This window comes from Oncorhynchus gorbuscha, linkage group LG25 (genome assembly GCF_021184085.1).
Source record: "Oncorhynchus gorbuscha isolate QuinsamMale2020 ecotype Even-year linkage group LG25, OgorEven_v1.0, whole genome shotgun sequence".
Classification (NCBI taxonomy): Eukaryota; Metazoa; Chordata; class Actinopteri; order Salmoniformes; family Salmonidae; genus Oncorhynchus; species Oncorhynchus gorbuscha.
The window spans coordinates 10,086,294-10,103,944 of record NC_060197.1 but is presented as its reverse complement, the minus strand read 5'-3'; the positions used below and the strand labels follow the sequence as shown (position 1 = coordinate 10,103,944).

The window sequence follows — 17,651 nt, the reverse complement described above, 5'->3', positions numbered from 1 at the left end:
ATTGCACCAATGACACGTTCAAGAAAGCAGAGTATTTGCAAACCATCAAAAACGGACAGCCCTGTTTAAAAATAAGTAAATTATTTTGTATTGGTAGGGAGTCGAAATTGGGACCCATGCAACTTGCTGTGAAGTTTGAGAAAGGGGGTCTCCAGATAAAATGTGAAAACATGCCATATTACTGTATCTTGATCAAATGAGAGTGCTGACATGAATGAGAGACAGTTGACACAATTAAATTAAATTCATGGGCCCTACAAAGGTTTAATATGTTAGACACTATAATGGTCATATTATAATCTGATGTACTAAATACATTTGAGTTTGGGTGTTAATATTTCGATGGTTAAATACTCTCCAGCAAAGCAGTCTTGACTGCAGTGTTTTATCTGAAGGTGTTGTAATGCACCCTAGAAAGAAAACACACGATAGTATCCTCCAGTCGTGAAGAGAATTACTGCAGACTGTTCTCATCTGACAGGCCTGCCAGAGCTTGTGTACAGGATAAAATAGAGTGTGCGTGTGTGAGAGAGAGGGGATGAGAGTGTCTGCGCGTGTGCTCTAGACGCTCATGAGTATTCCAGCTGCAAACTACTGCAGGTCCCTCTCAGCTCAAGAAAATCTATTCTCCACTTACCCTACCTCTCCCTTTCTCCCTCCCTTGATCTCCAGTTCTGATTCAGCAAGTCTCTCAAGTTAGACTTTGCACATATCTGCCTCCTTCCCTCACAGAAGGATGATTAGTCAACCCAGGCTGAGATGTAGGCTTGGATTTATGTTCATCTTGGCAAACTGAAGAGAAGAGAGGGGTAGGAGAATGATACATGTGTAGTCTCTTTCTATCAGCAGTCTGGCACCCACCTTTCCTTAGATGGGTGTGGCATCATTGACATCTTTTTGCACCCCCCACCCCAAGGGGAGTGTGCTGAAAACACAAGCCCCTGCCTCCAGGCTCAGATAATACAACACTGCAGCTCTCTGAACAATGCACTGCATCTGTATACAGGCTAGGATCTATTGGTTAACCAGCAATATCCTATCCCAACAGTGCATTGCTATCGCATTTTACCCACTAGGCTACACTAGTGATAACTATTCAAGACAAAACAGAACATCCAGGCATTCATCCTAATGTAAATACATTTTACGTGAATCGTGGCGTTGTTATCCCAGACCTCTGTATCAGCCCAGGACAGCTCACCATCTCTGATGGTTCTCATTATAGGTAAACAGCTCCCCCAAGTGGACTTTAATAAAAATGCACTACTGTTTCCCAACTAGCCAGTCTAGTCATTGGTGCCAAATTCCATTCCACTTTTTTACCACAGTCACTGTAGAGAAATTGTATAATCTACCAGTGAAAGTAGTATGCCTTCTATTTTAGTCTACCCAAAAACAGACTGACAACAATGGACACACACCAGCAATTTATTACCCAATCAGAATACCTTTCTTTGCCAGCACATAGAAAATAAACCAGTGATAAGAAAAAAAAAAATTCTACACTAACAGACAGAATTATAATGACCAGAAAGAGTGAGTAAAGGAACTGGAATGTTTGAAAGAGTTGCACAGAGACTTCTTGAGTAATCCATTGTATTGCTATTACATACAGATGTTTAACAAAACCATCACAAAGTACATGGAAAAATGTGTATTTGGTGTGTGTGAAGAGAGAAAGTCCAGTGGATTAAGTAAAAAAAACTCTGACCCTTTGGTTATCTCCCTCAGAAATTTCAATCCCATGATGTACCTGCTATACACACAAATTAAGAGACACCTCTTCCCCAGCTCTGTATTATAAAAGTTGAGCATTCTTTATTCCTATACACAGATTCCTGTAACAGACTCCCCCTTACCTTTACACAATGTCAAGTTACAGTATTTATATTTACAGTAGACACGCCGAGCCAATAGAACAGGAGCACTGCTTTGAACTCCCCTCTTAAATACACACAACCATGAGATTTAACGGGACTTTTACAGTGTTGCAGGTATACTTTTCTCCTCATTATGGTTTGTTGTGTTTGTTCTATTCAATACATTTCTATCTGCAGCATTCTGGATAGGTCTAAGGTGAGGACCAAAAGTGTATGGATTCCATCAGAAGATTAAAGAGCTAGTAAGGATAAACCTCCATGCGTCTAGTAGTCTCTGTGCTAACCGCTAACCTAACAGTTTTAGGGTTACTGTTATGCTAGGCTAACAGTCTGAGGGAACAGTCACCGTACAGAGACGCTGCTCCTCAGGGGCTGTCACTGTCGTACCTCTTCCTCCACCTCTTCCTCAGAGTCCTCTTGCTGGCGTTTCTTCTGCAGCGAAATGAGGGAAAGAGTGAGATTATAAAAACTGATGCCGGAAAATGAAATTGTAAGACGGTCGTGGAGATTGCTAAAGGGTTGTTTTAAGATGATCTTAAACAGTGTGAACCACCACTGCCGTCAGTCTCACCAGTTTGAGGAAGTCGATGAGCTTGTATGCGTCCTCGCCGGTGGAGAGGTCCACAAAGTCCCTAGGGATCCGGTAGCTCAGACAGGGACTGGGCTGCACCGTCACATCACTGGTGGTGTAGCGGAACACAGGGCCTTCCTACAGATACAGACGTACCACAAACTGGTGTTAACACAGGGCCTTCCTACAGATACAGACGTACCACAAACTGGTGTTAACACAGGGCCTTCCTACAGATACAGACGTACCACAAACTGGTGTTAAAACAGGGCCTTCCTACAGATACAGACACCACAAACTGGTGTTAACATAGGGCCTTCCTACAGATACAGACGTACCACAAACTGGTGTTAAAACAGGGCCTTCCTACAGATACAGACACCACAAACTGGTGTTAACATAGGGCCTTCCTACAGATACAGACGTACCACAAACTGGTGTTAACACAGGGCCTTCCTACAGATACAGACGTACCACAAACTGGTGTTAACACAGGGCCTTCCTACAGATACAGACGTACCACAAACTGGTGTTAACACAGGGCCTTCCTACAGATACAGACGTACCACAAACTGGTGTTAACACAGGGCCTTCCTACAGATACAGACGTACCACAAACTGGTGTTAACACAGGGCCTTCCTACAGATACAGACGTACCACAAACTGGTGTTAACACAGGGCCTTCCTACAGATACAGACGTACCACAAACTGGTGTTAACACAGGGCCTTCCTACAGATACAGACACCACAAACTGGTGTTAACACAGGGCCTTCCTACAGATACAGACGTACCACAAACTGGTGTTAACACAGGGCCTTCCTACAGATACAGACACCACAAACTGGTGTTAACACAGGGCCTTCCTACAGATACAGACGTACCACAAACTGGTGTTAACACAGGGCCTTCCTACAGATACAGACGTACCACAAACTGGTGTTAACACAGGGCCTTCCTACAGATACAGACGTACCACAAACTGGTGTTAACACAGGGCCTTCCTACAGATACAGACGTACCACAAACTGGTGTTAACACAGGGCCTTCCTACAGATACAGACGTACCACAAACTGGTGTTAACACAGGGCCTTCCTACAGATACAGACGTACCACAAACTGGTGTTAACACAGGGCCTTCCTACAGATACAGACGATACCACAAACTGGTGTTAACACAGGGCCTTCCTACAGATACAGACGTACCACAAACTGGTGTTAACACAGGGCCTTCCTACAGATACAGACGTACCACAAACTGGTGTTAACACAGGGCCTTCCTACAGATACAGACGTACCACAAACTGGTGTTAACACAGGGCCTTCCTACAGATACAGACGTACCACAAACTGGTGTTAACACAGGGCCTTCCTACAGATACAGACGTACCACAAACTGGTGTTAACACAGGGCCTTCCTACAGATACAGACGTACCACAAACTGGTGTTAACACAGGGCCTTCCTACAGATACAGACGTACCACAAACTGGTGTTAACACAGGGCCTTCCTACAGATACAGACGTACCACAAACTGGTGTTAACACAGGGCCTTCCTACAGATACAGACGTACCACAAACTGGTGTTAACACAGGGCCTTCCTACAGATACAGCCTTCCTACAGATACACCACAAACTGGTGTTAACACAGGGCCTTCCTACAGATACAGACGTACCACAAACTGGTGTTAACACAGGGCCTTCTACAGATACAGATACACTGGTGACAGGGCCTTCCTACAGATACAGACGTACCACAAACTGGTGTTAACACAGGGCCTTCCTACAGATACAGACACCACAAACTGGTGTTAACACAGGGCCTTCCTACAGATACAGACGTACCACAAACTGGTGTTAACACAGGGCCTTCCTACAGATACAGACGTACCACAAACTGGTGTTAACACAGGGCCTTCCTACAGATACAGACGTGACAAACTGGTGTTAACACAGGGCCTTCCTACAGATACAGACGTACCACAAACTGGTGTTAACACAGGGCCTTCCTACAGATACAGACGTACCACAAACTGGTGTTAACACAGGGCCTTCCTACAGATACAGACGTACCACAAACTGGTGTTAACACAGGGCCTTCCTACAGATACAGACGTACCACAAACTGGTGTTAACACAGGGCCTTCCTACAGATACAGACGTACCACAAACTGGTGTTAACACAGGGCCTTCCTACAGATACAGACGTACCACAAACTGGTGTTAACACAGGGCCTTCCTACAGATACAGACGTACCACAAACTGGTGTTAACACAGGGCCTTCCTACAGATACAGACGTACCACAAACTGGTGTTAACACAGGGCCTTCCTACAGATACAGACGTACCACAAACTGGTGTTAACACAGGGCCTTCCTACAGATACAGACGCCTTCCTACCACAAACTGGTGTTAACACAGGGCCTTCCTACAGATACAGACGTACCACAAACTGGTGTTAACACAGGGCCTTCCTACAGATACAGACGTACCACAAACTGGTGTTAACACAGGGCCTTCCTACAGATACAGACGTACCACAAACTGGTGTTAACACAGGGCCTTCCTACAGATACAGACGTACCACAAACTGGTGTTAACACAGGGCCTTCCTACAGATACAGACGTACCACAAACTGGTGTTAACACAGGGCCTTCCTACAGATACAGACGTACCACAAACTGGTGTTAACACAGGGCCTTCCTACAGATACAGACGTACCACAAACTGGTGTTAACACAGGGCCTTCCTACAGATACAGACGTACCACAAACTGGTGTTAACACAGGGCCTTCCTACAGATACAGACGTACCACAAACTGGTGTTAACACAGGGCCTTCCTACAGATACAGACGTACCACAAACTGGTGTTAACACAGGGCCTTCCTACAGATACAGACAGGGCCTTCCTACAGATACACCACAAACTGGTGTTAACACAGGGCCTTCCTACAGATACAGACGTACCACAAACTGGTGTTAACACAGGGCCTTCCTACAGATACAGACGTACCACAAACTGGTGTTAACACAGGGCCTTCCTACAGATACAGACGTACCACAAACTGGTGTTAACACAGGGCCTTCCTACAGATACAGACGTACCACAAACTGGTGTTAACACAGGGCCTTCAAACTGGTGTTACAGATACAGACGTACCACAAACTGGTGTTAACACAGGGCCTTCCTACAGATACAGACGTACCACAAACTGGTGTTAACACAGGGCCTTCCTACAGATACAGACGTACCACAAACTGGTGTTAACACAGGGCCTTCCTACAGATACAGACGTACCACAAACTGGTGTTAACACAGGGCCTTCCTACAGATACAGACGTACCACAAACTGGTGTTAACACAGGGCCTTCCTACAGATACAGACGTACCACAAACTGGTGTTAACACAGGGCCTTCCTACAGATACAGACGTACCACAAACTGGTGTTAACACAGGGCCTTCCTACAGATACAGACGTACCACAAACTGGTGTTAACACAGGGCCTTCCTACAGATACAGACGTACCACAAACTGGTGTTAACACAGGGCCTTCCTACAGATACAGACGTACCACAAACTGGTGTTAACACAGGGCCTTACTACAGATACAGACGTACCACAAACTGGTGTTAACACAGGGCCTTCCTACAGATACAGACACCACAAACTGGTGTTAACACAGGGCCTTCCTACAGATACAGACGTACCACAAACTGGTGTTAACACAGGGCCTTCCTACAGATACAGACACCACAAACTGGTGTTAACACAGGGCCTTCCTACAGATACAGACACCACAAACTGGTGTTAACACAGGGCCTTCCTACAGATACAGACACCACAAACTGGTGTTAATGGGATAATAAGCACAGAAAGACTTGCACACATGAACAAACATACACACATGCATACGTACAACAAAGCCACAGCCTGTGTCACTGACCTGCTGGGCTGTGTCACCCTCCTCTTGATTGGCTGACAGGCTGTTCCCAGAGGTAAGCTCCTCCCACGTGAACAGCAGTGAATCGGTTACCTCACCAAAGGGGTTGAGATCGATCAGCCACACCTTCCCCTGTCGAAGACACACAGCGTCAAAGATGCACATACTCGTGAGCTACAACCAAACAGAGGCAGGAAATAATGGCTGGAAATATAAATGACAAGACCTACCCAGCTATCTCTGTAGACATCCAACACAACTGTAAAACAGAAAACATACTGCATTACTCTTATTACAATATATTCTAATTATCACACCACACCGAATCCCACTCACAGTCCTCATCTAGGAACTGATACTGGACGTGTTGGCTGAAGAACTCCTGGATGGAGTGGCAGATCTGGGCTTCCTGCTTAGAGATGTGGTGGTAGTACTGGGTATAGTCTCTCTGGGAGATACCTAAAAAACACACACACAGCTCTCAGAACAGATCTTCAGTCCACACAACAGCCCTAACGCTTGCCACACTATCTTGGGAACAGTGCAAGTGAACACAGGCTCGCTGAATATCGCTGAGGGAGGGTGAGAGTAAAGGTGAATGGTGTGTTAACCTCTTCATACAGTACTTACCAATCAGCTTGTTCTCTTTTATGAAACACCTGAACTCCCCACCAGGTAGCAGCTCACTCCACTTCCTCAGGACCAGCTGAACTCAGGGGTATAAACAACACTATTAAATAGTGTGAAAAAAATGTGTGTGTGTGTGGAAAAGGGAGTGTAAGCAGGTGTGTGCGTGTTTTATACCTCATAGTTTATGGCTGGATTCTGAGAATCCTCGTCACTGCTGTGAAGGAATCTGTAGAGGGAGATTGTTACAGTGACCATTCGGTTCTAGACTCACATTAAACTCACACACTTGCATTCACACAAATACAAGAGTAGTATATGTAATCTTCACACACATGCACACTTGCACAAATACTCCTCATTGGGCTTGAATGCTCAGTACCAAATCAAGTGCTGAACAGTGCTGTATTAAGTTCTCCACCATGCCAGAGCTGTCTGCCAACTGGGTCCATTATCAGAGCGCCCCAATGGGAGCAGTAAATCAACGAAGAAGCAATCTCACCAAACCTCTTCCCAGCCAACTGCTGTCAGATAGGCTGACTCACTGCCTGCAGTGTTTTCCCACAGCGGGTAGAAAACCCATCTATACTTAACAAAAATACAAATGCAACACGCAACAATTTAAAAGGTTTTGTTGAGTTACAGTTCATATAAGGATTGAAATAAATTCATTAGGCCCTAATCTATGGCATTCACATGACCATGCAGGGGCACATCCCTGCCACATCCCTGCGTAAAAAGCTTGCCTCAGACTGCACACGCTGTTCTCTCATCCAGTATCATCATATTTTCACTCATGAAATCAAAGTTTATTGGTCACGTACACATATTTTGCATATGTTAACACGGATGGAGTGAAATGCTTATGTTCCTAGCGCCAACAATGCAGTAAACAGTGGTGACCCGTCATTCAAAGATATATATTTTTTTTGACTGTTTTACATATCATTTTGGCATTAATGTGTGTCACATCAGGTTGCAAACAATGTTTTTTTTAAATGATGGAGTTAATAAAGCCACATACAAACATGGTCTCTTTTTTGCTTTCCTGAGTAAGGCAGCTCCAAAATGCAGGTGTTTCAGCCCAGCTCAGTGCTTTCTGTGGTGAAGGGGCAGCCAGGGGATAATACAGAGCGTAGGGGTTAGTGATGTTCTCTTGTTGCGCCGTGATTGGCTCAGTGTTCTGTCACTCATCGGGACACTACGTCACCAGAAAATCTAGAGGGATAGCTCGAAAATTCAAGCCTCTTGGGTGCTGCCATAGATTTACATTAGAAGCACCCATCCAAGAAGGCTCAAGGTCATTAGCCAAAGATAAAATTACATCAAATCAAGTTATATCTACTGTAGCTTTGATTAGACTGATCATGTCAACATCATACTTTCAAAATCTTAGCTAGCAAGCTAGACAAGCAGTCATCATCATGAATCAAGTCAACAATCTACTGACAATCTACTGTCATATGAAGAGAAGATAAAACGTATCGGTGCGCATCAGCCATAAACATAACACAACAAGTTCGAAATCGCAAATTCAACAATGAGTGGTTTGGAAGGATTCAGTGGCTAACTGCAAGCGTTGCAAAGCAATCATTAGCCAGCTATTCAGTGGAGAGGGTGTATGGTCCAAGTCTGGGTTTAAAGGTCTTTTCCATGCTTAAAAAGGACACCAAAAGGATGAATACATTGGCCAAACTGTCAATCCAGCATGATTTCTGGCGCGCTCAAAACAACTGGAAAATAGGTACTGGGAAATCTCAGACGTCAGTGAGTTCAAGATAACTGGGAAGTCGGGAAAAATAATCATTCTAACAGGGAAAATAAGTTGAATGATTATTCAACTTGGAATTCCAAGTCGGGAACTCGGGCCTCTTTCTCGAGCTCTGACCTGAAAATCACTGACGTTATGATTCAACCTTGTCATGGTCCACCCCCCGTCCCCCCAGAGTTCCCAGTTCTCTTGAAAGCACCATAAATGCAGAGTTTGATGACAAAGGGAGATGACAAAATTTGCCCACAAGAAGGACCGCCACCTTCCTGTTCAAGTGAGCACAGCACAACAAGGGGAGTCCCAAAATGTCTTATATGCTGCTGCTGCATAAATGAGGTAATATGCTAGGGAGAAATTATTACTTTCTTTGCTTCAGTATACATAAGTGTATGTTGTGTAGTAAGCCGTTAGTAGCCCATGTGCCTCACCCTAAAAATTTGGTCCCTTTCCCCCTCATAATCTACTTAGCCTACTGTTCTGACTTGGTGGTGCACATGTAGCCTATAGCCTGTTTTAGAGAAATGTCATCATTGAATGTTGCAAGAGCTTTCATTGTCTGTTTACAGTGCATTTGGAAAACATTCAGACCCCTTGACTTTTTCCACATTTTGTTAAGTTCCAGGCTTATTTTAAAATGTATTGTTTTTTTCACTCATCGATCTACACACAATACCACATAATGACAAAGCAAAAACGGAAATGGCACATTTATAAGTATTCAGACCCTTACTCAGTACTTTGTTGAAGCACCTTTGGCATCGATTACAGCCTCAAGTCGTCTTGGGTATGACGCTACCAGCTTGGCACACCTGTATTTGCAGAGGTTCTCTCATTCTTCTCTGCAGATCCTCTCAAGCTCTGTCAGGTTGGATGGGGAGCATCACTGCACAGCTAATTTCAGGTCTCTCCAGATAGGTTCAATTGGGTTCTGGCTGGTCCACTCAAGGACATTCAGAGACTTGTCCAAAAGCCACTCCTGTGTTGTCTTGGATGTGTGCTTAGGGTCGTTGTCCTGTTGGAAGGTGAACCTTCGCCCCAGACCTGAGATCCTGAGCACTCTGGGGGCAGGTTTTCATCAAGGATCTCTCTGTATTTTGCTCCATTCATCTTTCCGTTGATCCTGACTAGTCTCCCAGTCCCGGTCTCTGAAAAACATTCCCACAGCATGATGCTGCCACCACGCTTCACCATGGGGATGGTACCAGGTTTCCTCCAGACGTGATGCTTGAAATTCAGGCCAAAGAGTTCAGTCTTGGTTTCATCAGACCAGAGAATCCTGTTTCTCATGGTCTGAGTCATTTAGATGCCCTTTGGCAAACTCCAAGTGGGCTGTCATGTGCCTTTTACTGAGGAGTGGCTTCCGTCTGTCTAAAGCTACCATAAAGGCCTGATTGGTGGAGTGCTGGAGACATGGTTGTCCTTCTGGAGGGTTCTCCCATCTCCACAGAGGAACACTGGAGCTCTGTCAGAGTGATATCTGTTTTTATTTTTAATACATTTGCAAAAATGTCTAAAAACCTGTTTTCACTTCGTCCTTATGGGGTACTGTGTATAGATTGATGCGTATTTGTATTTATTTAATCAATTTTAGAATAATGCTGTAACTTGACAGAATGTTGAAAAAGTCAAGGGCTCTGAATACACTGTAAGATGAGCCTTAACTAGAATACAGTATATACACATATGAAGTGGGTAAAACAGTATGTAAACAATTATTCTGAATTTAATCATGTCTTTACTAAAAGTTTGGAGCGTAGCATAAGGTAACGAGTCCATTCAGTAGTCATAATAATCCAGTCCACATTCAAAGGGACAACTATAATTGGTTTAATTTTATAGTCTAGACCAATTATCTCCCAAAGACATTTGAATTGTTTACCGTGGCTTAATATGCGGTCGGCTATGTATTGTAAAAAGGCACAATCATTTTAAAACAGTTTTTTTTTGTTTTTCCGGTCTTGGGCTAATATATGGGTATGGGTGTTTCAAATTAATCATCACCTTAGAATGCACTGTCCATTTTGTTGTATTTGGTTTTGAAACAACATCCACAACAACCACGTTTTTCACTCAGTTTCAACCTGTTGTTGAACTTTCGCCAAATTGATCATCACAGTGAGGTGAGTTTTAAAAACATGATATGTTTGATGTGATTTTCCATTGCATTTGCATTCATGTCAGAGTGGTTAGAGGAACAATAGAGCCCTGAGTACCAGGCCATGAGGACCTTATGGAGGAACAATAGAGCCCTGAGTACCAGGCCATTAGCACCTTATGGAGGAACAATAGAGCCCTGAGTACCAGGCCATTAGGACCTTATGGAGGAACAATAGAGGCCTGAGTACCAGACCATTAGGACCTGATAGAGGGACAATAGCGCACCAAGTACCTGTCCACTAGGACCTGATGGAGGGACAATAGAGCCCTGAGTACCAGGCCATTAGAACCTGATGGAGGAACAATAGAGAGTTGAGTACCAGACCATTAGGACCTGATGGAGGGACAATAGAGCCCTGAGTACCAGGCCATTAGAACCTGATGGAGGAACAATAGAGAGTTGAGTACCAGACCATTAGGACCTGATGGAGGGACAATAGAGCCCTGAGTACCAGGCCATTAGAACCTGATGGAGGAACAATAGAGAGTTGAGTACCAAGCCATTAGGACCTGATGGAGGAACAATAGACTGCTTAGTACCAGGCCATTAGCGAGCTGAAGGTCGTAAGTGAGTTGGGTACTGTCAACGTATGTCCAGAGTGCATAATAGGAGATTACCGTGACTCACGGTCACGTGGAATTTGACTGCAGTCATGACTCATGACTGTCGGTGTGGCGGTAATACGGTCATCGCAACAGCCCTAGTGAGAATGTGAGTGCGTGGAGGAGATTCTTACGGCTGTGTGAGGTCGTGGGTGATGAAGTCAGAGCTCTTGAAGAGCAGGAAGATATCGCTCAGACTCTGACACTGCAGGGAGCTGTTCAGAGCAATCCAGTTAGCATCCTGCAGGAGAGAAGGAAACACACACACACACTTATTCACTCAAAATCAGCACTCAGACAGACACACTGAGGACAGTATTTCAACCATATATTGATGGTGTGTTGAGGGTTGTGTTTCTCACCCGTGGTGCACTCCAGTTCAGTTTGGGAAAGACACACCCACCTAGGGTGTTGATGGCCTCCAGCACTTTAGAGTTGAATTCTGGGAACTCTGGAGCCTGGAACACAAAGCATCACAACAAATCTCCACCTATTCATTGTATGCATATCATATTACAAACTTGACAAAACTTATATGCCGATGGATTGATCATATTTAACATTATCTACATTACTTACTGTTACAGTGGTGGTTGTCTCATCATCTGACCACTAATTTTGTTGAGAGAAGAAAATATATTCGATCAGTAATTGAGCATAAAGTCTGCCTTTTCAGTCTCAACTTTTACTAGAGAGCGAAATGGAGTGCACCTCTATGTCTGGAGCAAAATTACCTGAACATCTTCCTCCTCTGAGTCACTGTTGTTGGTCTGGTTTTGCTGATTGCTGTTGTCCCTGGAATGAGGCGAGATTTTATCAGTGAGTATTCCAAGGGCAATTCCAACGGAATTACAGTCACAGAATACGCTGAGAGTCAGATTTTTCACTTAAAAATGTATGCCCATTGATTTCAAAGTTTTAAAAAACTATAGAACTCCATGCACAAGGACTACTTTCAACAATTTCCACAGAAATCTATACAAAAAACAATTTACAGGAAGAACTGTGCAGATCAAGTTTGGCAAAATAATAAAACTGAGGGAGATTTTACCATTTACCAGTGTGTTTTTTTTGTTACTGTGTAAATTGTTCAAAGTAGTCATTGTGCATAACGTTTTATGGTATGTTAAACTTTGAAATCAATGTTTTTTTTTATTTAATTTTTATTTTAAAAAATTGTCTAAGAGTAATTATGTTACCGTGGAATTGCCCACAAGTGACCGTGTATGGGAATACAGGACACTAGATGTATGTGCTTTAAGGGTAAGTAAAGTTATGCTTACCCTCCAGAAACTACTAGAGTTCCATCGTCCAGCAAATAATCTATTACATTCTGAGGCAGTGGGAGAATCAAACTGAAAGAAAGATAACACCAAACATAAGGCCTACACAACACAAACTATCAGACTAGTATTGACCAAAGATAAGAGAAAACAAACAGTCTCTAAGGTTGAGATTGAGCTGATGCAATATCAATGATAATATCATCACACAAGCATTTACACCTGGCACTTCTAACAGATTAAAATGTTTAACAGTAAAGGACAGGTGTGGTTTGTAAGAATTCACAATTAGCTAATAAAAGTAGTTTGGCTGTGTTAAAATATCAGACGAACACGGGTATATATATATATATATATATATCTCTCACACACACACACACACACACACACACACACACATCACACACACACACACACACACACACACACACACACACACACACACACACACACACACACACACAGCTTGCTAGCTATAAACAGACAACTATACGTTAGCTACCCAAATTATAGCACAACCAGTGTTTTTTGAGAGTGACGAAATCAACAACATATCTGAGACTGTGCTGGTCAAGTTAAAGAGTTCACCTTTTGATAGTATGCTTCTTAAATATCGGATACCAGACCGAAAACTGACAATTTACAACTTGCTCCTTCTTCATACTGCAGATGATTTACCGGAAGTGAGTCCAGCCACATATAGTTCCCATAAGAAAAAGGCGATTGACATTGGTTTCCATGTAGTTTACAACCTTTCCAAAACAACACAATTATAATGGCTTCTAATTATTAGCAATATTTAATTGAATTATATTTCAGGTTAGGTTATCTGGAATGGTTGTAGACCATCTCTAATGTATTATAATATTTTTCAGAAGAGGGAGATTATTTTTGCGTTGCGCACGTAGGCGTGATCAATGTTGGGAGCTTTCATTTTTTTCCCCTCAGGGAGTCTTCACTTCTTTAACTTGACTTGTGGCTAAACCCACTTCATTTTCATGTGAGTACTGCACATGTATCCAATTTAGAAGTAACTATGCTTTTAAAAATATATATTGATATGTTTTAAGAATATTTACATAACAGGATGTGGGATTTTGCTAGGAATGAGTTAGCGGACTAAATTCCTCTCCATGGTGAAGGATGTTTAAAGTTCATCAGAAACTTCCCTGACAATGGTGCGGAGAAATTAGCTTGGTAGCTAGCTAATTTAGTAGTCTGATTAATCAGGCTGTAATAGACATTTACTTGGTATAGCTAACTAGTTTGCAAAGTTAGGCAACCTTGTTATTTACGAAGTTTTTGGAACGGATTCCTGTTGGAACGTTCCACAAATTATACCCAGACGCAAAATTACAGCCTCAAACGAATGCCTACAAAATAGTGTGAATGTTATTTTCAAGACAGAATGTTGAATCCAATTACATCAACTTGCTCTACCGGTTTTCTGTGCGGTTTCTCAAAACTAACGTTGTTTAACCGACATTTTAGTGAGCTGGTAGTTAAATGGTTCAGTTCAGCATTGAGTTAAAGTTCGTTTTGTATGTGAGATATTAGCTTCTCTCGTCAATAACTATTTAACCAAGCATGGTATATTCTTAATCTAAAAAAAATCGTTTTAAATTGAAATCCGAATTTAAAAAGGGGAACAATGAAAAATGTACCTATTAAAAAGGGTGTAAATATTCTCCATCCACCCCTGATTCAGAATATACAATTTTCATTGTCATGGAAAATACACAATTACCTAGGTGCCAAACCGAATCATAGAGTACCACAGAGTATGAGTCATAATACCCATAAAACCTAGCTGTCAAACAGGGAAATGGTTCCAATAGTTCTACAATTTCATTTTTCCCGTAAGGAATTTTAGAAACATTTAAAAATAAGGGCCGTGTTTCTGGTCTGTTGTGTTTTGTGTCTTGATAACTGTGTAAATCTCTCTCAGACAAGGTGATGTTTATCAATATAAGGGTTTTGGAGTCTTGCAAGATGTCTACTTTGATGTTAACTAGCATTTTTGAATCAATAAATCTGTAAATAAAGCCGACTATATTAACAAAAGTCACCTTGTCCATGAGAGAGATACATGTTGATCAAAATGTCATGCCAGCCCTTATTTTAAGGGATTCTAAAATCCCCTATGGGGAAAAATGAATGGTGGGAAAATGATTGGAACCATTTCCACAGGTGGAGTATTTGTTGCAGGCAATTGCCATGAAGTTTATGTATAACTATCTGCATTGCATATACCTCTTAATTATCAACTCATGTATGTAATAAAAAACATTTCTGGATTTGGGCAGACAAGCGAAATCCTCCATCCATTTCCCTGAGAACAGTACTGGAAAGATGAGCAGCCCTCCCAAATCGACAACCATACCTAACGTTGTAAAAGAGGAGGTAGATATTTTATACAATAACATGCACATTGTGTGGTGTAAATGCCTATCACAAGAGTCTCTTAAGGTTAGGAATATCACATAACTCAACGGTATTCTCTTCAGGTCATTGCATCTGGGAAATGGTTGAAACTTGAGAAGACCACCTATGTGGACCCTGTTGGAAACACAAGGTATGGAAGAGCTCAGAGTTCCATAAGTGATTTTTGATAAACACATTTTTTCCCCTTCATTTTACAATTTATTTTTGTCTTTCAATAGAACTTGGGAGACTACGAAAAGGACAACCAGACAGGCCAATGCAGCAGATGGTGTGTGTACATACATTTCATACTGATGGATAAGCAGTGACATTATAGAAATGTATTCCTGTGTTTTATTCCAGGTGTGGGAATCATCGCCCTTCTGAAGAGGACCCTCCACAAAGACTGTGTTGTCATGGTGAAGCAGTTCCGTCCACCAATAGGGTGCTGTACCCTAGAGTTCCCTGCAGGTGACATGGGTTTACAGTCACATCTCAAAATTCTGTTCAGATGCAGTGTATGTAGGCCTGTCATTGCTGTATTTTGCCTGCTGTGTTCTGATATCCGTGTTTGCTGTCTATGGGTGTTTTTGCTGTTGCTCAGGTCTGATTGACAAGGGTGAGAGTGCAGAGATTGCTGCTCTGCGAGAGCTGAAGGAGGAGACTGGTTACAAGGGGGAGGTGGTAGGAGTCACCCCAGGTAAGGTCTTATGAACACACACACACTCAAAACACAGGGCAGATTATGTCCATGTACCAGTTCCATCAGCAAAGAGAAATCCAGTATGCCTGTGATCTTCTGAGTGCCCAGTTTTACCATTGGGCATGTGAGAGTGCAGTATGATGTCAGTGACTAGTGGGGCAGTAACACACAGCAGATTACAAGTTTGAACTCCCCTTCATCCCCCCCTTTCCTCTCCCCCTTGTCCTGACCTCGCAGTGACCTGCTTGGACCCTGGCCTCTCTAACTGCACCACACAGATCGTCATGGTTAACATCAATGGAGATGACCTTGAAAACACCAACCCCACACAGCAACTGGGTAGGTTACGGGTCACGCTCTTGGAATGTTATGAATCTGTTATGATTTTTTTTTTAAATGTATTGTCAAGCTGATATGTATTTTACATGTTGTCCTAAATGTGTACTTATTTCTCTGCTTTCCTCCCTCTTTTACTCGTTTCCAGGTGATGGAGGTAAATATTATTTTCTTTATAATCACACTTTCAGTTATTTTTCCACTATTAGAATAACATTGAACTAAATTGTATTCTGGCTTCTCTTTTACTTCCAGAATTTGTTGAAGTTCTTCTTCTACCTCTTGATGAATTCCAGAAGGAAATTGATGGTGAGCAACGATTTTAAGTTTCTTCTTCACAATAACACAATTGTTAAGTAATAATGGAATCCAATTTGAGACAGAAAAGCATATTGTTACAGTTATTATATTCTGCTAGTGATTACCTGAAGAGATCATATTTGCATAACCCCCCTCCTCCTACAGACCTGATGAAGAAGGAGAAGATTGTGGTGGACTCTAAGGTTTACATCTACGGCATGGGGATGTCCCAGGCCTTCTTTAAACCCAATGAACTCCGAGTGCTCAAACAGTGAGAGAAGGATGGGAAGAGAAAGTAAAGTGGAGAGAGTAGACTGGATGGATGTGAATAGAGGGAGAGGGCATTAGGTTGCCAACTTGTTTGTTGTCGTCTCTCTGTTACACTACGAATATGGACTAAGCCAGGGATGAAACTGTCAACAGGGTGGCCATTTTATGGCTTTAAGCTGTTGTCTTGGGGATCAGTCAATGAGATTCATGGAGTGTTACCCTACAGCTTGTATTATCCAAGACAAACCGCTTTTATGCACCTTTACCTGTGGGGATAGTCCTAATTAGATACCATATTTGTGATTAATGTGATATTACATGCTGTCTGATAATACAAATTCTTACACTGATAGGAATATACTTGCTAAATGACAATTGAATACATACTGGAACATTCCTAACTTTCACTAACTCAAATGACTAGGCTTCACTGTAAAATAACTTTTAAAAGGTACTGTTATAATATGTCTTGAAAGATGTTACTCGCAACAGCAATAGTTTTGTGCATTTATGTTTACATCCATTAGTTCACACCAATGCCCTGTTAGACCAAGGCATAGGTGTAGATGTCTCCTTACTGGTATAAGGCTGACATGCAGATTATCCTCACATTTTATTTAGCAATTATCAGTAATTGAATGAACTTGATGTCAATAAACATGTTATTCTTATAGCAACATGTAGACCTACTTTTATTTTCAGCCTCTTTTGCCTTTTGCTATTCTCCTACTGGCTAATGGGTGGCGCTGTGCAAGCAACACATTGAACTTGATCCTCC

The 17,651-nt window shown here is 42.4% G+C and overlaps 2 protein-coding genes across 2 annotated transcripts; one reads left to right on the top strand and one right to left on the bottom strand.

The window, feature by feature from the left end:
- Positions 1 to 1,412: 1,412 nt before the first annotated feature.
- cdc123 (cell division cycle 123 homolog (S. cerevisiae)) lies at positions 1,413 to 13,677 on the bottom strand. The gene is made up of 13 exons (XM_046329436.1): positions 13,429 to 13,677; positions 12,841 to 12,912; positions 12,292 to 12,352; positions 12,137 to 12,169; positions 11,920 to 12,015; positions 11,692 to 11,798; positions 7,204 to 7,255; positions 7,030 to 7,105; positions 6,736 to 6,858; positions 6,630 to 6,658; positions 6,403 to 6,531; positions 2,452 to 2,589; positions 1,413 to 2,312 (listed from the first exon to the last, which is right to left on the bottom strand). The coding sequence occupies exons 1-13, from the start codon at positions 13,500 to 13,502 to the stop codon at positions 2,256 to 2,258; spliced, it is 1,047 nt and encodes a 348-aa protein (XP_046185392.1). The 5' UTR covers positions 13,503 to 13,677; the 3' UTR covers positions 1,413 to 2,255.
- On the top strand, positions 13,674 to 17,546 carry LOC124014450 (ADP-sugar pyrophosphatase-like). The gene is made up of 10 exons (XM_046329437.1): positions 13,674 to 13,840; positions 15,147 to 15,243; positions 15,348 to 15,415; positions 15,504 to 15,553; positions 15,628 to 15,735; positions 15,869 to 15,964; positions 16,205 to 16,306; positions 16,452 to 16,460; positions 16,559 to 16,612; positions 16,769 to 17,546. The coding sequence occupies exons 2-10, from the start codon at positions 15,193 to 15,195 to the stop codon at positions 16,876 to 16,878; spliced, it is 648 nt and encodes a 215-aa protein (XP_046185393.1). The 5' UTR covers positions 13,674 to 13,840; positions 15,147 to 15,192; the 3' UTR covers positions 16,879 to 17,546.
- The last annotated feature ends 105 nt before the right edge of the window (positions 17,547 to 17,651 follow it).